Genomic DNA, 22281 nt, shown 5'->3' on the forward strand with positions numbered 1-22281 from the left:
AATAAGATGTCAGTAAGTCTAATGAAATTCACCTTCGGCACCTTACCTCCTGCGCCACCATTGCGCGGTTTTCACTGCGAGCCTGGCAGAGTGAGCACTGTGCTTCAAAGGTACCCTCTAAGCTGCAGCACCAGCTGACTCCAAGGGCCAATCCCTGTCCACCAAGCCCTAGCTTTAGAGCTGGCACCTATGTTTTGAGTAACCCGTCTCTAGCATGAGGACACTTTCTAAGTGCTGTTAAAATTTCCCAGGGGTTGGAAGGAGGGAGCTTTCTCCTACCCCAGCCTCAAAAATTTCTCTCTTCCTTCATGCCCTTACAACCCTGCCCTGCTCCCTCCCCTGTTTTCTGCTGTGGAAATAGACACCTTTCTGATTTGGGCTCTGCACCTGCTTTGGAGTGACAGGCAGCTCCTGCAGGTCCCAGGATCCCATATACTGGAACTTGGACCTTGCCAAGTCCTGACACTTTCAGATTCATAGCATGCATTGTCTTTATCAAGCTGTTGTTCTAGAAAGGAAGGAAGGAAGGAAGGAAAAAACTTTGTTTTTGAAACAAGTTCCTTCTTTCTTTCTTTCTTTCTTTCTTTCTTTCTTTCTTTCTTTCTTTCTTTCTTTCTTTCTTTTCAGCAACTCTTGATAACCTCAGGTACAGAGAAGTGATACAATGCTCCATTATGTTGGAAGGAATGCTAAAGCAAATCATAACGTTGAAATTGTCAAGAGCAAAATGCTGCACGACTGTCTTTCAGTTAACATTTGGAGTCCTGCAGCCTCAGACCTGATTTCTGCAAAGTTTAAACATATTGGCTTTGACAGGTCAGAATCAAAGAACTGTAAAATAGCTGCATGGCAAATTCAGCTTGGGAAATTAGGAATAGCAGCAAAACCTTTGTTATTCAAAACATCTGGTTGTTAAAATCCACTGGTTCACCCTCCCCTGAACCATCAACAGCGTTCTTTTTTATCTACTCTTCGGATTTCCAGGAATGATTCCAGTGTTCATCATACTCAGATATCTGCAACTGTGCAGTTTAGGGAACTGCTTAATTTGAGTACATAAAAAGTGGGGTGCAAGATTACATGGCCCTGTGTAGGCCTACTGTCATGTTCCAAATGGGTAGCATACTGAAATGATTAGGCACCCTCAGCCAGTTTTCCTAGTGGTTTTCCTAGTGGTTACCAGTGATGTCCAATAGTTTTAGGGCCACTGCAGCACCTCTGCTTGAGTCATCAGAGGTGATTGGCTAAACCGTGCCTTAAACTGTACAGGCACTTTGCTGGTTCTCCCTCATTGCAGCATAGAGTCAATTCTAGACCTCAAGGATTAATCTGCAAGATGTGGTGGGGTGTGGCAAAGTGCATGGAGAAACACGTTTTAAAACAGAGGGTTAGGTTCCATTATCATCTGCTAACTTCCAGTTCTAAGATTGTAATCGCACCAAGGGTTGTACTCATCATATTGCTAAGGGAATCCTTTCATCAGCGGAAGCATATCTGCTTGTCCGACAGAGCAGCCTCCCCTCTCCTTCTTCCTACATTCTGTTCTGGCTGTTTCCCTGACCCTGTGGAGCAAATTTGGGGAGGGCACAGGGGGAAGAAAGAGGGGAAGTCCCATTGCACTAGGGGTAATCCCTGCACTGGCTTCCACTAGCACAACAAGTTAGTTGACTGTGACCCCAAGCTTCTCACAGATGCAGGATGTATGAGAGTTTTCCCCATAGGATCTGTCAGCTCATGCTCCACCCTCTATTGAGTTTTTCTTCATTGGGCACTCAAATTCACCAATTCCATCATTCATTGGTATGAGGCCAGAGCCAAAGTAAGGCCAGTTTCTACTACAACCTTTACAGCATGATTGTCACCAGGAAGGCAAATCACGTGGGAAGCTGCTTCTGTGATAAACCTGTGTGCTTCAGGCTGATTGTAAACATAACCAGTAAAACCCAGTAAGACAGTGGGGACAACCCAGCTGAAGTTAAGCAATTTTAAAGCCCCACTGATTGAAAGGGCAGAGTTTTGAGCATGTGCATATAATTCTTCCATTGACATCAGGATTTTGCAATACCTGCCTGTGGTTGGATCGTGTCCACTGATTCCAACTGAGTGCTTCAGTTGCCTGTGGTTTTTTATTGCTAAAAGATAGCTTTGTCATTGAGTGCAAAATATCTGATAGATATGGATATACAGTAAACTGGAAGTAAAAGCTGGATGTAAGTTGTTGGGTTTTTCCCTATCAAATTTAGTACGGAGAAGAGGGGAATAGCTATGCATGTGCAGTCTGCATGGAGTTTGTACCCTTCAGCCTCAGACCCAGCAGCTAATGGAGGGGCAAATTTTAATCTGAGATCAAAGCTGTACAGTATGATCCTACGCATATTTACTTAGAACTGAATCCCATTGAGTTCAATGGGGCTTAGCCCATGCAAGTGTGCTAGCTGATTAATTCTCTCATTAAACTTACAGCCTTCCTTTAGTGTACCATTTGTATCGGTTGAAACATTTCTAAGGCTGCAATCCTAGGCATACCTTCCTGAGAGTAAGTCTTACTGAACTCAGTGGGACTTGCTTCCAAGGAAACCTCCGCAGAATTGGGAAGCAAAGTAGGGCACAAAGATGGGAAATGTCTGCAGGAAAATCAGGGAATCCTCACTGACATCTGTTATTTTAAGATAGGGATTTGTAGTTTATTTTTTCTTTTAAGAACAATGTGCATCAGCCATAAGTCAGACAGCAAAATCCTTCCAACATAAACCCTTTTCGAAAGCAGAAATATAGGTAGAGATAAGATCTCCAGCTCTTACAGAAATAAAGCTTACCTCCAAATCAAATCATATCTCAACAAACCTATGTGAATGCTGTTAAAAAATAAAACCTTTAATGGTGGAAATTATATCTATGGATGGGTAACACTGCTAAAGGCTTCTCAGAACTTTCCTTGCCTGCTTTCACGCTGTCCTCAAGCAATTACTAGCTTGCTAGGAAACAGACACACACATTTATGATTTATTTTTTGTATTGTATTTTATTTTATTTTCAATATTTATAGGCCATTTTCCACAATTCAAAGTAGTTTCCAAAACAATCAGTAAAACAATGCACCAGTCAAATAATATGGTGTTCAAAACATTAACAACCACAGGTTGTTGTTTTGTTTTTTATTGGGGGGGGGGGAATAGAAGTAGTGAGGGAATTTATTGGGAGAGGGGATCTGTGCTCTTCCCCCTACCATTTAGGGGCTTAGCCTCATTTTTCTAGAGCTTGCAAGGCCTGATAGAGGCTTCAAGGTGCTGGTGCACATCTATGGGTGCCAAGACCACCTCTTCAAAGTCCATAGCTTCCTTTGGGCCCAAAGTCATGCAGAAAGTGTGGAAGAGTAAGGAAGGCCTGGTCCAGAGGCTTGGCAAAGTCTCTGAAGGTAGCATGCATGGGCAGTGCATCCAAAGTCAGCCATGGCAAGAGATCTACGCTCCCCATGTTAGTGTGAAATCTGGCTACACTCTGCATTTGGCAAAACTTGCCTCCCCCACCCCTTTTAATGTACCTAATGCTTTTGGGGGGGGGTGAGAGCAGCACAGGCACCTATGCTTTAGAGCTACAGATGACCACTTTTAAAATCACAACGGGGGTGGTAAGAAGGAAGGAAGGAAGGAAGGAAGGAAGGAAGGAAGGAAGGAAGGAAGGAAGGAAGGAAGGAAGGAAGGAAGGAAGGAAGGAAGGAAGGACCATAGCAGAGGGATTACATATGGATGCTATACGATGATGTACAAATGGAAGTGGGTTATTACATTTTGGATCCTAATAAACTCCATGTGGGTTCTATCCAATCAAAGGATGCTCAGAGTAGACCAATTGAAATTGGTGGGTGAAAGTCAGTCATGTCCATGGTCTGCTCTGAGTAGGACTAGCGTTGGATACAACCCTATATATCTTAGGGTTCATAGATTGTTTTTGCAATACAGTGGTACCTCAGTTTATGAACTTAATCTGTTCTGGAAGTCTATTCTTAAATGGAAACCGTTCTTAAACCAAGGCACGCTTTCCCTAATGAGGCTTCCCGCTGCCGGTGCCCTTCCACCGTTCGGATTCCATTCTTAGACCGAGGTAAAGTTTGCAAACCGGGACACTACTTCCGATTTTGCAGAGTTCGTAAACCGAATAGTTTATAAACAGGGCCGAATAGCTTATAAACAGCCTCAGTGGTTTCATCTGCATGGTGTTTCCTGTGCTGCGCACATCCCTTTAATGTGATGTCATTTGAGTTGTAGGTGGCATTTTGATTGGGTAACACCCTCTCTCTCTCTCTCCCCCTCTCTCTCATTCTTCTGACTCCTCCCACCAGATTATTGACAGCGAGAATGAAGCGCTGCTGGCGGCTCTCACCGAGACACTGGATGACATCCAGGGAGACGACATGGGCCTGGCCGCCTTCAGACCTATGGACGAGGGGGACATGCCCAACAGCGGCTGCACGTCACTCACCCCCTCTCCCAAACCTGCTGCCCCTATCCTGAGGGGGCCTCCTCTGGCCCCAGAGGTTGATGAGCTGTCTCTAGTAAGAACCCACTTCCTACTGTTTAAGGTGGATTTGGATGCGCCTCTGATAAGCCGGCTGCATGGGTATGATAGGAAGCAAAGGTCTGAATTTTTTCATTATAGGCTTACAATTATAACAATACAAAAAGCATATACCTGTTATTGTATACGTATACATGTGCTGCATCATTGCTCTCACTCCGGTTTGCTCCATTGCCATCCTCATGGGGGAAAGAGTGTGACCGTTGCGGGGAGGGGGAATCGAGTGCGGATCAGGCGTGTGAATGGCATCAGATGCATTCCAGAGCTGCAATCATCTTTAAACAAGCCCCAGTCCAGTGGTGCCTCATTGTCTGCTGTTTCTTTCTCTCTCTTTTTTGGATATATCTCATTTCCCAACATTCTCCCCCCCTCCCTGTTCCTCCTCGCCCACTCCCACCCTCCACTCTCTGTGCCACCAAGTCTCCAAGTGCCGATCCCTTGCATGATCAGAGGCGTGAGAAAAGCTCCCTCCCTGCTATGAGGTTGGCTAGTGTCGCTGATCTGCTGTATCCCCTTATGGTCAGGGCTGAATGTATCTGCACCACCTTGCTGAAGGCAGGTCTGGGTCTGGTCAGTGTCTGGGGGCTGGGGGCGACACAAAGGCAACACTCCATGGCTGGGTCGCCCTGTGTTCCATAATGGACGAACACAAGAAAATGAGCAAATAGAATAAATTAGAACAAGAAACAGTATTGTGCACCATGGTATCCTGAATAAATTTTGTTGAAAAGAAATCTCTGCATGTATAGCAAATTGAAAGCTTAGCCCGGGTTTTCCAAATAAGTAACTGAAAATCTGGAGTCTGTGACCACTATGCATTTTGCAAATCAAGCAGACTGCGTATTTTTCCTATCGTTTGGCATACTTTTCTTCTGCTTTGGCTAATCTTAGGAACTAGGACTACCACCACCACCCCCCAGCCAAAAACCAGAAGTTTAGTTACTTCCCACACTTTTGAGATTTCATCTGGTGTTGCCCACACGCTTTCAAGGACCTGAAGCTTGCCTCTACACCAGGCATCCCCAAACTTCGGCCCTCCAGATGTTTTGGACTGCAATTCCCATCATCCCTGACCACTGGTCCTGTTAGCTAGGGATCATGGGAGTTGTAGGCCAAAACATCTGGAGGGCCGCAGTTTGGGGGTGCCTGCTCTACACTGAAGACTGAGGTTCTCTGGAAAGCCAGATTCTGTGCCCAGAACCATATTCCAGCCCCTGCCCTGCTCTCTGCTTCCTTGAGCGTATACAGAAGTGAAGAATGCACAACGCCCTTTCTGTGACTCCTGGAACTTGGGGGCTTGGCAAAGCTTGAAGTCCTAGCTATTCTGAGTTCTCTGTGGCTTCGGTCAGAGATGCCTTCTTAGCAAACTTGCAAGGAGTGGTGGAAGGGGAAGAGGGCATTGTGGATGGCGTCTTCACGGAGAACGTCACATTTTCAGAACCAGTTTTCACTAAGCACATGCTCAGAGCTGGAGGCTACAGAGCCTTCGACCCTCCACCCTTCTGTTACTTGGCCATGCTCTAAATCATCATACAAGAGTGTTGGTTTTAGAGGACTCTGTATGTTCCCACAGGCTCCTGCTTATCATTCTCTGTTCCCCCTCCCCCCTCCCTTATCAGTCATTAATGAATGTTATGATTTCTAAAAGTGTTCTGGCGGCATCTAGTGGTGAAATGTATGGCATTTTCGCTTCACACAAAAGTGTGCATGTGTGTGGGTGTATAATATTTATATATTTATAGATATATATATATATCACACAAATCCATATGTGTATATATAGGATGTATACGTTGCAGGGGAGAAGGAAATAAACTTTTCATTTATATATATTAGATATATATATTGTATCACACAGACAACAGAAATTTTCACTTAATATTGTGATGGATAAAGCAGGCATTTGACCGTGGGAACTGGCTGATTGAATCTCCATCGTACGCTTAATTATTAAAGAGCTTTTTGGAGTTTCCAGACTGCCTTTGAAGATTTCCCCCGACTGCCACGTTCCCACAAGAGTCAAATCTGGCTTTAATGTTAACGGATCCCATGTTGCCTTCAGTGTGAGAGTGTGGAATGTGAAACCTTGCCCCCCCCTTTTTTTAAAAAAACAAAACCCTGAAATATTCTAACCATGTAATCAGGAACATTTGGGTCATGATACCAGATACCCCAAGATAATTTTTCAGTCTGCTGTTTTGCCCACAACTTCCTTGATGGGATTAAAATAGCACCCGCCCCAAATTTCATATTTATAATTATTTTTTTTAAAAAAGAACCTTGTAAATATTTGGCATTTGGACAGAACATGCATCTTCAAAAGACCTGGTGAGCTGATGAATCAATCAATCAATCAATCGAAGGCCATGTTGGAATGTTACATCCCACTGATTGATTTTCAGGCATAGATGTACTTGCTTCCTTGACACAAATTTGATGCCTGTAAAATATATATATATCACAAGTTAGGGTTTAAAGGGTGGGAATTAACCTCACTATCCAGAAGCCAATTCAACACCACCACCCATGATTCTTCAATCTGCAAAGAGCTATCTCCCTCCCCCTCCAACTTTTCACTTAAAGGAGCCTGGGGTGGAGGTGCCTGAATCTCTGCTGCCAATATTCTTAAAGCACCATGAAGGCAGCATGCTTGCAGAATCCCGGACCTACCAATTTTTAAGGTTTGGTAGGATAATTTTCACACACACACACACACACTGTCTTCCTCTGTACCTAGGGGGTTTCTGCCATCAAGGGACACTTACTCCACACATGGTGTCCCACTGTTTAATTATGGCAACAGAATGTTCATTTTGCACAATCAGACTTGATTTGATTATTCAGTGCCAAGACAGGTCTGGTCCTCCTTAGAGGAGGCGACAGAGGTAGCAGCAGTTGGCAGAGCAGCACCGCACAACTGACTTCCTGACACTGAGCTAAAATGGAGAGGGGCGGGGCAGGGCAGGGAGAGCTCAGCATGGTGTAGGCATGGTGGCTGGAGCATGAGATTGGCTCCCGCCACTGCACCCACACCAGACTCAGCTCTCTGTGCCCCTCCCTCCCTCCCTCCCTCCCTGTAAGCAGCAGTGACATTAGGCATTGCCTGTGCCACCCTGCCAACCACTGCTGGTAGTAAGTGGCACACACCTTGGTTTCCCTGGAAGATAATCCCGAGACGTCAAGGAGGAGTACCCAGAGAAGGCTTGTGAAATGTTTTGTATAACATGCGATGAGTATTGTTGATAAGCCATTGACCCTCCCCTTCGCAGTAACTTTTGATACCTGCAGCCAAAGAGCTCCCCAGAAAGATGTTTGGTTTTTTGCAAAAAATGATTTGTTTTTTGTGCAGCTCTTTCAGGAATTCTTCATATGCTATACATGAACAGCACCTCCATGTAGGAAAATGGCACAAAACCTGCAGGCAGATCCTCATGTGTGACGATCATGCATGCAGGCTTTTTCGCTGCTATTGAATGAATGAATTTTTGCCATCACCTTGATGAGCTTTAATAACTAGGCAGTGAGCCTCCATGGAACTGGGTCTTGGTAAGTATCCAATGCTAGTTGGAACTGCAAGCCAGACCCAACTCAGGAGGCAATAAATTCAGAAATGGTCTTTGCCAAGCCCCTGTAGGCTTTCAGTCTCATCGTGTGTTGGAGCCTCCCCACGACCCTGATTCATGTGACTCTTCGAACATCTGTGGCTGCCAAAACTCGTGGGGGGGGGGGGGGAGCGGAGAGGACAGCCCTGTATCTCTGGCTCATGTAAATCAAAGTCGCTGTCTTGGCACTGTAGCTTTCAGGCTGGATCTCTACTACTACTGCTTAGTCTGTGAATTGGAGGGTTGACCTGGGATAATTTAAGTAGACGTGGCTGTTCATTTATGTAGGAATTCCGACTCTTTCTTTCACCGCTTCCCTTTCCAGCTGAAGAAGTTGCTCCTTTCTCCGTCCAATGTGCCTCCAAGCCATGAGGTTCAGAGAGAGGGGAGCACATGGCGTCAAGGAACTCCCAAATCCAGACCCCAGCGACCCTGTACAAAGGTATTGTTTGCCTTAGCAACCCTAACCTTTGCCCTAAGATAGCACACCGCACTATATTTATCCAAGATCAAATCCACATTTTTCATTACAGCTGACCTCCCATTTTAAACAGAAGAAGTATAGTCAGGAGGGCCTAGTAAGCACTGGGACACTCCCATCCGTGTTGTTAGAAGTGTTTTGTAAATTTTTATTTATTTATTTGTTAAATGACTTGTGTCTTGCCTCTCCTTAAAACACTTGAGGTTGCTTGCAGTAATGGCTTAACTTCACCAATAAAACCAGAAAGCAGTGACAACGTTTTCACCAACAAAAAAGGTTGTAGCAGGCAAAAATAGTTCCCATAGCCACTCTTATCAGTATAATCATGGTGATGTCTACTCAGAAAGTGGGATTTACTTCCAGATGAGTGTATATAGGACTGCAGCCTTAATCAGCTCACAACCTTTCCTGAATAAGCCAGGGGTTAGTTGTGTGCCAGGAGGCGAGCAGTGAGGTAGACAAGCAGGCCTTTTGTGCAGCCAAGGTGCCACAGTCAAAAAGCCCCTCTTGTGCATGCTTGGCCACAGTGCTTCAAGCACAGCAGAGCCTCCATCAATCACTTAATTGAGATGCATTCAGAAGTTGGGGCTTGAAAGCCCATGACTTGCTGCCCAAAGTGAGGGCGGTATTAATTTCACATTGAATGCATGTGGAACTTGGGCTGAGATGGCCGTGCCCTATGTGTGTCATCAGAGCAGTTTGAACCAATGGCAGCTGTTGGGGCAGTGCACCAGAGGGCCAACAGGTGACTCAGTTGCATCTTGCACTACCTGGAGCATCCAAGTGAGCCATTGGAGTAGCCCTGCTTAGGATGCATGATGGGGCCCTGGCCTAGCTAAGCAAGACTTTTGCTTACTACTTTTAAGTAAAAACAATGCATCTTGGTCATGTTGACTGAAATCTGGTTTTTACTGTCACTGTTGACTTTTAAAATTGAGGTGGCACCTTGGATCTTCAAATCTTTATTATTTAGCCAAAGGTCATCCCTTGACAGGCCACCATCCATTTTTATGCAGTCCCTTGTGAACATACCAAATGTTAATCAAGGGGTGGTTTTAAAAAGCTTGCCCTAGTCTCACTCATAGAGATTTTATTTTTCTTTCTAGATTTATCAAGAGGCAAGGGATTTTTATTTCTATTTTACTTTCCGTTATTTATATCTCTCTGTGGGGATTTGAATAAAGCAGCTAGGGCAGCCAGGTGCAAAAGAAGTCTGGGCTCCTGTGGCCTTTAATGGTGGTGTTGGAGAGGGAATCTCAGCCAGTGTAGCTTGTCATGTTGTAGGAGCCTTGTTCTCTCGCATTGGGCCTCCCTAGTAGTGCCCTAGCCATGGTGTCCAGGCAGACACACTCCATAAACTGTAAGACCAGTCCTGACACGTAGAATCCACTGTACCTGTACTGTAAAGTTTGTCTACCCTTGAGGAATTTGGGTTGCATAGCAGGAATAAAGAGCCTTGAATACAGAAGCTGGTCATACCGGGGTTAAAGGAGAGATGAGAGAAGAAAAACAGGACACTGGTAGTGATATCAGAGTGAGTCTTCTCAAAACAAGAAGGCTTTCATCTGTGTGCCCTTTGGAGTGTGGTGTACAAAGAGCCTCTTCATTTCCCCCAGATTCCCTTCGTCTTCAAATTTTGTCACGATGATCTTTCCCCTCTTCTCCCTCACTCTCATCCTTGACCCCAAATTAGAATGGAGCTTCCCAGCTGCTGATTGAATTGACTTTAGCTGGGCAAAGAGCTACACGTAAAGTTGCAGAACCAGTCCAGTCATTTAAACTAATCCCCTGAAATCCACACAAGATGCCATTAAAGATTTTCCACTTGGGTGATGGAAATTGTGCAGTGCATTAGGCAAGTGGGTTTAGATTGCATGGGAAAGGCAGGGCAAAGGGGGGGGGGGAGAGAGAGTGACCCTTCCATGCCAACTGGAAGAAAGGGGAGGCAAATCAATACCATTTGCCACATACAGCAGCTAGAAAGAAATTTGATGCAAGGGGTGTGAAGAATCCCTTTGATCTCTCTTGCTCTGTGCAGTTCTTGAAAGGAGCTGTTGAAAGTGTACATACATCCTCTCCTTTCTCATCTCTCCTGCCCAGTTCTTTAAACCCTGCATTACCTTCCAGCAGCTTCCCCAAATCTTCATTTGATTTCTCCTACCCAGGGCATTCACTAAGGAACAAGGTTATATCGCTCCTATTCTTCTGTTATATTTACACATACACAAACATAGGAGGATAAGGATGGAATCAATTTAAATTTCCACCCAGCTTTTACTGTTTCTCTTCAAGTTGTGCACAGATTATTCTTATATATGGTTCTTAAAGAACGGGCACGTCCTCCCATTACTTAGCTTGTGTACATATGCCATAGGCTTTGTGCTGAGAGATAGCAGAGATCCATGCATAGGTAGATAAGTTTTCATCATCCATTTTCTTCTCTGATTCAGGCAGGGCAAGGGCCTCCTTGACTGTGGTGGTAAGGAATGCTCCCCTCACAGAATTTGCTCAGTCAGCTTAACAGGAATTGAAACACAGGGCAGAGTGAGGCTTGCATTAAGCAGCAACCTTTACTGGAAAGTAGTATTGGTGGTTGCTACCCAAAAACTGGCTGAAGAAGGAGAAGGAGAAGGAGAAGAAGAATACAGATACCAGATACAGTCTAGTGGCTTGGATGCAAGGCCCTTCATTTACTACCTTAGAATCTGACACGAAAAAGCCAGATTCTGCAAGTTCTCTGAAAGTAGATGAGAACAAATAAGTTACAAAAAGGGTACAAGTAGTTGCTTTATAAAATTAAATCGGACAGATCCTATAGGCATTAATGAAATGTAACTGATAAATTACCAAGGTAACCACAGAAGAGTCTGAATAGTTCTTCATATACAGTAGATTAATGATTTCCATAAAATCTTCTGGGGTGTAAACATTTCTAAAGAAATCTGCTGCAGTTGCTTACTGTAACCACTAAACATGGAATGTGATGAGGAGATGAGGACTCTGTATATGGTGTGGCTGGGAAGAAATTCATTCTTGGTTAGTCTAACTTCCTTTTCCCTCTGCTCTTGAAGGTGGACGGTGTCCGAGACCGAAAGCCGAGTTTTCTCCAGGCTCAGAGCCGGAGCTGCACCGAGCTTCATAAGCACCTCACCTCCATCACTGCCCACTGCCCACACACAAAGGACAACTGGCTGCCGGACGAGTGCCACAGCGGCAGCACGGAGCCCCAGAGATATTGTGCCCACCATGGAGAGGACAGCGACTCAGGTGAAGAGTTGCTGCCCTGCGGCAACATGGCAGCGACTCCACCTTCTTCCTCCGAGGAAGGCGCTGGAGAGAAGGAGCTGCACGCTACTGTGGAGCTCATCCGCTACATGCACACTTACTGCCTTCCCCCCAGAAAGCTGCCCCCCACAGACTTTGCCGATGCAAGACACCAGCATTTTCACAGCCCCTCCAAAAGGGCCAAGCCGGATTGCCCCCTGCAGCGGCCTCTGCTCTGCAGCAAGGACAGTTGCCCGCCCAGCTCTTGGCACCTCTCGTCCGGCTGCAAGCAGCCCAGAGCCCCCCCGGCCAGTTTCTCCATCCTGAAGGAGCTGCTTGCCAGGGACCTCCCATGTGACGTGAGCAAGCCATACCGGTTGGCCAAGCCTGCATACGCCTCCTTGACCAGGCTGCAGCCTCCCAAGGCTCTGGGAGCTCCACCACCCAAAGCTGCTGGAGGTTCCACGGAGGTGTGCAAGTCCGTGGGCAGAATGCCACCAGAGGTGAAAACGGAGCCCAGGCATGGCCCCAAAGCGGAGCCTGAGGTGAAGGAAGAGACCGGCAGCCCTGCGGAGGAGGAGGAGGACTGTGCAAAGCGGCCCCAGCTGGACTTTGGGAAGGCAGGCCGCAAGCAGGAGAGCTTTATTTATGCTGTGCGGCGCTCCAAAAGACTCAACCCCGAGCTCAGTCTCTGGCTTTCATTCCTTGACGATTCTCCCCCTGATCTGGCCACACCCCCTCAAAACAAAGTGGCCTCCCCAGAACTGTCCCTGTGCTCTTCCTCCACTCTGCAGAACTTTGACAGGAAAGCACCAGCAGCAGAGGTCGAAGTGAGCGGTGCAGGAGAGGCAGAGGACAGGTATCAGAGTCTCCCGATGGAGCTGCAGACCCCCTCACCAGAGAGCTCCGGGGAGAGCGAAGCATGTGAGATAAGCGAGAGCCAGTGCTGCGCCCTTTTGCATCAGACAGGTACCCTAAGTAAGAGTCTGGACGTATGGGGAACTTGGGAAGGGACATAGGAAGCTGCCTTATACCGAGGCAGACCAATGGTCCATGCAGCTCAGGGTTGTCCACAGTGTCTGGCAGTGGCTCTCCAGGTCTTTCCCAGGCCTACTTGGAGATGCTGTGGGTTGGCTCCTTCTGCAAGCAAGGCACATGCTCTTCGGTTGAGCTCTGTCCCTTCCTATAAGCGAAGGCCCGTGCTTTGAGTCAAACACAGGGAACATATCCTGTAAAAGCTCATTGAACATGGGTTGTGGCAAAGGAGGAATTCCGTACTGGCAAAGTTTGATGGGAGTATCATTAGAAGTTACACACACTCTGTGGAAGGACTCTTATACTGTCGGAGCTGCAGAGGACACTAGAACTCTGAGCTTCCAGCTTCTTACAACCCAGGTGAATAAGGAACAAACCAGGTGTGGTGTGGGAAACCCAGAATCAGACCCTCAGTATCTCTCCTTTTACATCTTAAAACAACAGTAGAGAGTCCTGAATTTGATCAGAGCTTCAGTATTGGGCCGGGGGAGGGGGGTAGTCCTTTCCCCTGTGTCAATTCTCTAATTTAACTCTTCCCTCTCCCCCCCAACAGTTGCTATTGATTATTGAGGGCAGGGGTTAAAGGCAGGCATTACAGGCCTCTGTCTTTTTCCCAATAGCAGCTTGTGGGGAGGGCAATTTAAATCAGGGAAACTGCACAGGCAGGTAGGACCAATCCCTGCTCTCCCAGCCCTGCAACCCTGATCCAATTTTCTCCCTGCTGCCTTTAAGTGTTAAAAAATAAATGTCAGGTTCAGAAGATCCAATCTTGCTTTGTTTGGTCTTAATCTGGTTTCTCATGAGCAACCTAGTCCAGTTCAAAGCACGGATGTGGCTCACCGAGTCATTCTGCTTTTTCCTGTTTGTTTTTCTTTCAGAAGCACCAAGGTGTCTGTCGCTGCCCTTGGCAACAACGTAAGTGAAATACCAAAAATACATATTATTAGTGGAGGAGGATAGCCTCAGGTGTCAGGAGCCTGGCACATGGCTGTCTCAGAACTTTGCTGCCCTAATGCATGCATGAAAATGTAACATAATTGTGTGCAAATAAGTCCACAAACGGTATTAGCCTATATACACTTTTTACTAGCATATGCTGGTCATTTGTGACACTGTAGTAGCCTATAAGGGTGGTCATGGAGAGCAGTTTCCTTCTAGTTTGCAAAACTTTCACTGCATGGAATTACCTGGAATTATTCCCTGCTCTCTGGTCCTTAACCAGTTGCATGGCCATTTAGAAACCTGTTGACATGGCAACTGACCCTTGAAGGTTTGGCCATCCTGAGCCAGAGTCACTTTATCTTTACAGCTTCCTTGTTTCTGGCTTAGTATGTGAATTGTGATGTCTTCATCTTTAACATACACATTATCTCTTCCATGACCTCTACACTCTACTTTTCTCCTCCTCTTTAGAGAACCAACATTTGGAAAGCGCAATTTCGAGCAAGTTCTGACCGTAGAGCTGTGTGGCACTGCAGGTAAGGGTGGAATTCGCTTTAAGAGTCTGCCACATCCTGCAAAATGTGAAGAGAAGGTGGGCCACTGCCAAGGATCTCATAGTCAGCTAATGACTTCAGGATGTTAATTCTGCATAGAGCCATTGACTTAAAGGAAAGGGACCCCCTTCATCTGAAATGGCAGCTATCTAACATAAGTGCCTGTGTCCTCACCAACTCCTTGGGAACTGCTATTATCATTTCCCCAAGACAAAAAGCTAGCTATAAACAGAAGTGCAGCTGGCCCAGAATCAATTATGCAGCAGGGTTTCCCAAACTTGGGTCTCCAGCTGGTTTGGGACTATAATTCCCATCATCCTGGACCACTGCTACTGCTAGCTAGGGTTGATGGGAGTTGTAGTTCAACAACAGCTGGAGACCCAAGTTTGGGAAACTCTGGTTTAAAGGATTGACAGATGTGGGGGTGTACAATGAGGGAACAAGTCTAACTCCCCTTGTCAAGGCAGCTTTCTTGTTTGTTTTAACTTGCATGCTCCTGTACTGAAAGACCTTTATCCTTTTGCTTCCTTGGGGGAGCTAAGGTCTCACACCACCAACTACTCCACCATACAAGCCTTCAGAGGAGGACCTGTATAAGCCAGACATTCACCAGAGGCCAGCCAAGGAGCCTGCCATCATCACCGGCTCTGAACCGCAGCCAATGATAGGGGACAGGGCAGCCTCCGGGAAGCAGCAGAAGAAGCACCCGGTGCGGACAGAGTTGTACGCACACCTGAGTCGGTCCGCCCCCCACCTGCCCCACCCTGAGCCACATGGGGTGCTGAAGCGCCCTTTCTCACGCTCTTTCGGCGACCACGACTATTGCCAGGTCTTGAAGCCCGAGGCCTCGCTCCAGAGGAAGGTGCTGAAATCCTGGGAGCCCCTGAGCCACGTGGAGAACAAACACAAGCGGAGAGCCCCTGACGTGCACTACCAGCACGAGAGTCAGGAGGGTGTCAACGGGACCTCAGTGAAGGAGGGAAGCCAGCAGCTGAGGGACCAGGAGATCAGGGCCAGCTTGACAAAACACTTTGGCCTCTTGGACAGTGCCCTCGATGCCGGGGAGGCGGCCTTCTGCAAGACACCTGAATATGACACCGTTTTTGAGGACAGCTGCAGTGAGATTGGTTCCCCGCTGGAGGAAGAGGAGGAGGAAGAGGAAGAGGAGGAAGAGTGCTGCTCAAGTCCATTGGAATCCAAGATGTGCCCCTACAAGAACCCTCTTTCCAGGGCCAGTTTGCAGTATTGCTCCCGAAGCAGGTCCGATTCTGAGTCTTCGTGCTGCAGGTCCAGGTCTCCAGCAAGCAGGTGGGTTTCCCTGCACAATTGTGAGTTCACAGGGTCTTTGGGGAAAGGGCTCAGGGAGACCAGTTGTGAGCAAAATTGTAGTGGGTTGCATTGGCTGGCCTTTACCAGCTCCCTCACAGAGGCACCTATTGCTTTACAGGTGGCCCTCTGGCAGAGGTGCTGACTTTTTGCTTGTATTTCTCCAGGAGGTGCCATGCACATCCATGCTGCTTTATAGATAATATGATTAGTCTGAAAGACTGGGTTGGGTGGGTCCAGAGATTCCTTTGAGCAAAGTTTCATTCACAGAACACCTCACTTACAGAAGTAGCAGAAGCAATTTTTGCCAGTTCTCCTCTGCATCCCCTGAAAATCTGTTTTGAAAAGTTGGAGGACCCTCAGGAACAGCCTGGGCAGTGGCAGAAGAGACTGAAGGGAGCAATCTCCTTCCCCCTTCCATTAGCAGTTTGCTCCACTAGATTGCCAGCCCCTTGTGTGAATGTCTCAAGCCTTTCCCTTTGCAGAATAAATACGGTAATCTTGATGGAAGGGGGAAAAGAGGGAAAAAGCATCCAGGTGGGCAGAAATAAGTTTTAAGACCTTTTGCAACAGAATTGGAAGCCAAAGACTCAAATTGGTTGTACCTAAGCACGGAGAAGAATTTTGAAACATATTAGGCTCTGCAAATTTATTTCTGTCCACCCTTTCCCTCCTGTATTTGATGCCTTGCCTTTTCTCCTTTTTATGGTGGATGCTGGCCTTTGTCTTTGAAAGTCTGCTGTTGTAGCATTCTTTGTTTTCTTTTTAAAATGGATGAGCCTGTCCCTGCAAGCAACAAGTGTGCCTCTACTTCCATGTGATTTCTAGTGCTCAGACCAGCCAGAGTCCATTCAGGACTAAATTCATGTGCCTTCTTGTTTTCCGAACAGATATGAAAATGGCAAGCAGTGTCAAGATGGAACTGTGGGACAGATGGAGAAGAGGAGAGAAAAAGCCATCGTAAGTGACCTGTTTGCTATGCGGGGGCTTCTGTAATAAATCAAATCGGCATGGTGTGACTTGCAACCAGATCGGTTGACTCCCTCTTTTGAAAATTCGTCTGAATTTAGGGACAAAGCAATTTTGGTTGGACTCCCACTCCAAGTAGGAGTGGCACAGTATACATGTTGCAGTATCTTTTGGCCCAACACCAGTTTAAGATGATGAATTAGAAAGAAATAAAGTAAACATAACCAGCAACAGATTCAGTTCTTGACCCAGGAGAAACTTGGTGCCGAATTCATCAACAGGCACTTACAAAGAGCAGTGGGAATTGTGGTTCCATGGCAACTTTGTAGTGAAGCTGAAATGGGGGAAAGCTGCAGCTTTTGAAAGGGAGACATAAAATAAAACGATAAAGGCTGCACGATAAGCAAGCTAGCCGTGAAGCACTAGCAGGCAGCTATTCCTCAAAGAGCCGTTTCAGCAGATAGAATTTGTGCATTTGTTAGACAACATCGTGCTGCCTTGTTGTTAAAGCAGGTTGGGGGATAGGAAGAGTTCAGTCGGAAGAAGAAGAAGAAAGAGTTGTATCAGGACAGGCCTAAGCAATTATTCTCATCCCTGAACAGGGAGAAGGTCGGGTAGTGTACATCAGAAACCTTGCCAGCAGTATGAGCTCCTCTGAACTGAAGAAGCGCTTTGAGGTGTTTGGAGAGATTGTTGAGTGTTGCGTTTTGACCAGGAATAAAAGGTGGGTCAAAGCTATGCTTCCCCCTAATGCTTTCTCTAGTGTTATTTCATGGGACTGTTGCCCTTTGAAATCCTTTTTGTTCTAGGGAACTGCTTGTTTTATAAAATAATGAGTCTCCCTTTCTCCTAAATAAAGAGAAATGTGGAGGCCTATGTAATTTATTTGGACTCGAGGGTTGTTTGGTTCTAATGACCTACAAAGTGTGGCATGCAAGGAGAACTAGAGGGTGGTATTCAGTGAAGTCTTACTCAGAGTAAATCTGTTGAAACTAATGGACCTCACTTAGTCATGTCCATTCATTTCAATGAGGCCAGTGTAGGCAGAGAGACTGGTGTGGTGTAGTGGGCAGAGCACCTGGCTTCTAATCCCTGGCTAACCACGAAGGCTCACAGATGACCACTACCTTCCAGCTTCATCTACCTTCTTTGAGGAGAAAACTATGTGTCCTTTGGAGTTTTTTTTTTAAAAAAGGAACACAAATAAATGGCAATATATTGTTGCCTATGCTTAAGTTCTCCATTTTGTTTCTCAGGGGAGATAAATATGGCTTCATCACGTATCGGTGTTCAGAACATGCCGCCTTATCCTTGAAGAACGGTGCCTCGCTAAGGAAAAGAAATGAGCCCTTGTTCCAGCTGAGCTACGGTGGCTTTGGGCACTTCTTCTGGACCAGATACACCGACTTGGGTAAGCCACCCCCATGTCACTCCAAAGGGGTCCACTTCCTCCTCCATCCCTCGTGACGATTTCTTGGCTGCGCTGTCTCCCGTTGTGTTTGTTATCATTTGTACTTAATGCTCATTGACAGGTTCACTTCTATTTATTATCATTGATGGTTTTGTTTAAGCTATTAGGAGAATACCTTGAGTTATTACAGAGTTGATTGGATCAACCACACACAAACATTCGATAGAGCTTCAGCTTGCTCACTTTCTCTGGCTTGTCACTATTTTGTTGTAGTTGTTTATATTCCAGTTTATAGGCCTTTTTTATTTTACTGGAAGGGCCTCCAAAGCAGTATACAGCAGCTATATAATGCAATAAAAGTATTTATGGTTGTATCAAAAGGCAAACCAATAAACCAACCCCAAACGGATCCCAGATTAAGAATATAATAGGGAAAATAAAAAGTGCTGCAATATTTAGAACCTACCTTATTTGTATTGACAAACACATAAAAACCAGCTAGGAAAACTGATGTCTCACGTTATTATAGCCACAGTAAAATGTTACTCAAAATATTGGAAAAACATTCAAATCCTGGTAAAAGAAGGGAAGGGACTGTGAGGGTCATGTAGTCCTACAATGCGGGAATCTTTTGCCCATGACCCTGAGATTATGCTCCTGCTCTGACTGAGCTAATGGAATGGGAGGCAAAAATGTATTGAATTTGCAGTAATAACTAAGCTTACAAGCTATATAAGAATGAAAGAATGTAGGCAGAAACTTAACAGAACTGAAGCTTATTCATTGACTAATGGAATGGTAGAGTGCATTCATCAGGCAATCGTAGGTCCTTATACAATGTGTTATTTTAGGATTAGGAAAGACTATATTTAATACAATAGCACAATTATATACTGAAATATATTTTGTGTATGTATTTCTTATTTATCTAAATATATGCTATGAAGCTGAAACTTGTATGGCATTTTACTTTTTTAAAAAAAAATACTATTTTTTTAAAAAAAGAACACAATAAATATACAATGACAAAAACAAAAGTTTCAACAGCACAAAAATGAATTGCAAAACACAATCAGCAGGAATAAATCAGGAAACTAATCTCCTATTCCTCACTCGTATTTTTAAAAAGTATTTTTTTAAAATAAACACACATTTTGGTGTTTTACTGAGCCGGGAATTGTAACCTGTAGGATAATTGAACTACAGTCCACATTATTAGTCCAGGAGGTGTGTATTTGACTAACCCACTTAAAAATGTGGACCAAAGGGAATTCTCCTTCCTCCCTAGTTTCTCATGTTGTGTAGTAATTACATAATTCCTCCACACCAAATATCTGAGGAATGCTAATATTAAAAAAAAAAACAAGGAAGAGAGAATGCATAGTATGGCTCGGCTCTGCCTCTTTTTGGGGGTACTTAACTGGTTTTGCTTTTTCCTTCGACCAACATGTGTACTTCTTCTCTCCTGGCACCAGATTCCAGCACAGAAGAGTCCTCCCCAGCTCTGATAAAAAGCAAATATGAGACCATGGATTTCGACAGCCTGCTGCAGGAGGCCCAGGAAAGCCTACATCGGTAACAGCCTTAACCTTTGAGGAATACCTCAATACCTCAGTCAAGGCACTTCCAATATGTTTACGTTTTCAAAGAAATGATTAAGTATACAACAAGAACGAGAGAGAGAGAGAGAGACTGCTGTCCCTTTAAATCGATGTTTACATTGAACAAGCTGCTTCTGTCTGTGAGTCCCCATGGTGTTGATGTTCCACTGCCACACATTAGTATCTTTGCTGTTAGGATGAGCCTGCAAAAGCCTCCTGTCCCCTTCTTGTCTGGCCCCTTTCTCTGCCCCCCTCCCCCGTTACCCCACTTCCGCCGTGGATTTGCAGCTGTGTTCACCATAACTTTTTTTTTTGTCTGTAGTGTGTGATGATGAAATTGTTAATTGTGAATAGAATCAGGATTGTAAACTAATTTTTAATAGAAGAAAGAAATATATACTTATAATGTATTTATGGCTCAGATGTACTGTAATTCAGATTTATTGTACCGCTTCCTTGATTTTTAACTATGCACTGTAATGAGGCACTTGCCTGTCAGCAGATGTGGCCCTCCCCAAAGGGTGCCGCCCTCCAATTGGCCACTCAGTTGAAATTGGCTTCAGCCCTGTCCATGGCGAACCAAGGGGTGACCGACTGAGGTTGTGCACTTGCTATATAAGCCATTTGCTCCCTTTTGTTTGGGCTGAATTCTGGGATCACCACTGCCCTATTTGTCGATGGCACAAGGCACATTGTGATTCCTCAGTCCAGAGCTGGCTCTGGATGGAAAGGAATGGAGTTCTCAGATGGTGCATTTTTGAGGAAGGGGAGAGAGGAAATGGGTGCAAGGGTAGAGTGCGTGTTTTCCCTCTGTCCACGATGGATTGGCAGTGGTCACGAAGTAGTGAAGCCCCATCTGCCAGGGAAATAATACGTAAGAAAAACTCCCCTGGATCAGAACAAAGAAAAGCTGCCCTGGATCAGAACAAATGCCTATCTAGTCAAGCATCCTGTTTTGTGCCATGGGCGACTAGATTCCTAAAATAGGTATGACCCAAAGGTAATAGTCCTCTCCTTTTGATGCTCTCCGGCAATGTATGAAGGCAGTAGTCCTTTTGTTTGCTCTCCAGCAATGGTTACTCAAGAGGCGTTCTCTCTTTAAACTTGAAAGCTCCGTATAGCCATCATGACCAGTAGCGCAGGAGCACAAGTCTGCAGCAAGACTGAGAAAGTTTGAGAGCCAATCCCAGAACAATGATGCCCAGAGGTTTCTTTGCATTACATCAACCATATAATGATAGCAGCTGCAGTTTCGCGAGGTCCATGTGGGAGTTTGAGGAAGAGGAACGTGGAGCAATTCATGTAAGGCCATACTTGACATCACCAGTAGCCTCAGGAATAGTTTTTTTTACCCATCTGGTCATCAAACCAAAGCAAAACCTCCTGCCTGGTGGGCAACACCCAACAGAAATAAAAGTTCAAAGGATATCTCGCACCTTGGGCTGAGTGAGTTCACAGTGCTTACAGCTGGCACATAGCACATGGCTCATCAGCTGATTGTCCCTGCTCCATTTTGAACACTACTCTCCTTATGAGTGGAATAAGCCATAAAACATACAGTCATTGCTATGAAGCCTTGTGAAGCGACTTCCCCTCTCTCTCTTTTTCCCGCTCCCTGTCAAGAAATTCATGGATGTCACTGCCTATTTGACTTCCTCTTGGCAGCGATCTTGTGCCCTCCTTTATTTCTTCCTTGGCTTCTCTCAGATTCAGAAATTTGAGGAGTCATTACAAAGGAAGTCTTTAGAGTGATTTAAGCAACTAGTTTAGGGGCTCTTTGATACGAACCCAGGATGCTGGGACAGAGGTAGTGTAGAAGCCTCTAGCTCAGAAGACCGAGTAATGGGAAGGAGTTGCTATCTAACTTCCGCAGTTGTTTTGCTCAAACGTAGCTTGGACTCGCCACAATATACTGTGCTAATGCCTCATGCAGTATGGCTGTTCTCGTGCTATACTTGGAAGCCATGTCCAGGGACATGAGAGGCAGACCAAGAAACCAGCAGATGCATCAAGAGATAGCATTTTCAAGTGGGGACCAAATAACCTTGCTAATACCTTCATCAGCCACCATGTATTAGGTTTATTTTTCACAATGGATCAAGATCTCTGGCATTTAGCCACCCCATGTATACAGAATGCAACAACCTTAATTCGGCCAGCAGGTATTTAATCTGAATCAAAAAGGAACAAATTGCCAAAGACCTTGGCAAGTGCCTGGCTTAGGTCTAACTCATGCTTGCCTGTCTTGAGTAATTCCATTGACTCAGTAAGGACCACACACATCAGAAACACCAGGATTGAGGTCAAGGCGTTAGCTCATGTGTTATCCCATACTAATTATGTGATCGTCTCCATCTTTTAATGTGGAGCTTTAATAACAACAGTACTTATTTTATATAGTAACTGATGTCACAATTTCATGTGTTGTTGGCCAAAAAATAATAATCATCATCCTCATGATATTGGCTGCTTCAATGTTGCTTGCACCACCTCCGTTCGAGAACTTACTGATGGATCGCAA

The 22281-nt window shown here is 45.4% G+C and overlaps 1 protein-coding gene across 2 annotated transcripts in view; it reads left to right on the forward strand.

Moving 5' to 3' along the window:
- PPARGC1B (PPARG coactivator 1 beta) overlaps positions 1–22275 on the forward strand; it is a 102300-nt gene extending 80025 nt beyond the window's left edge. The window contains exons 3-12 of one of the 2 annotated variants that reach the window (XM_035105240.2): positions 4340–4552; positions 8503–8619; positions 11730–12900; positions 13836–13872; positions 14371–14435; positions 14996–15761; positions 16670–16739; positions 17351–17472; positions 18005–18159; positions 19635–22275. In XM_035105240.2, coding sequence (XP_034961131.2) covers positions 4340–4552; positions 8503–8619; positions 11730–12900; positions 13836–13872; positions 14371–14435; positions 14996–15761; positions 16670–16739; positions 17351–17472; positions 18005–18159; positions 19635–19738 — 2820 coding nt within the window. In that variant the 3' untranslated portion in view covers positions 19739–22275. The remainder of the gene's footprint in view (positions 1–4339; positions 4553–8502; positions 8620–11729; positions 12901–13835; positions 13873–14370; positions 14436–14995; positions 15762–16669; positions 16740–17350; positions 17473–18004; positions 18160–19634) is intronic. The other variant, XM_035105241.2, reaches the window with a different exon arrangement.
- Positions 22276–22281: the final 6 nt, after the last annotated feature.

The sequence above is a fragment of the Zootoca vivipara genome, chromosome 2 (genome assembly GCF_963506605.1).
Source record: "Zootoca vivipara chromosome 2, rZooViv1.1, whole genome shotgun sequence".
In the NCBI taxonomy this organism is placed as follows: domain Eukaryota; kingdom Metazoa; phylum Chordata; class Lepidosauria; order Squamata; family Lacertidae; genus Zootoca; species Zootoca vivipara.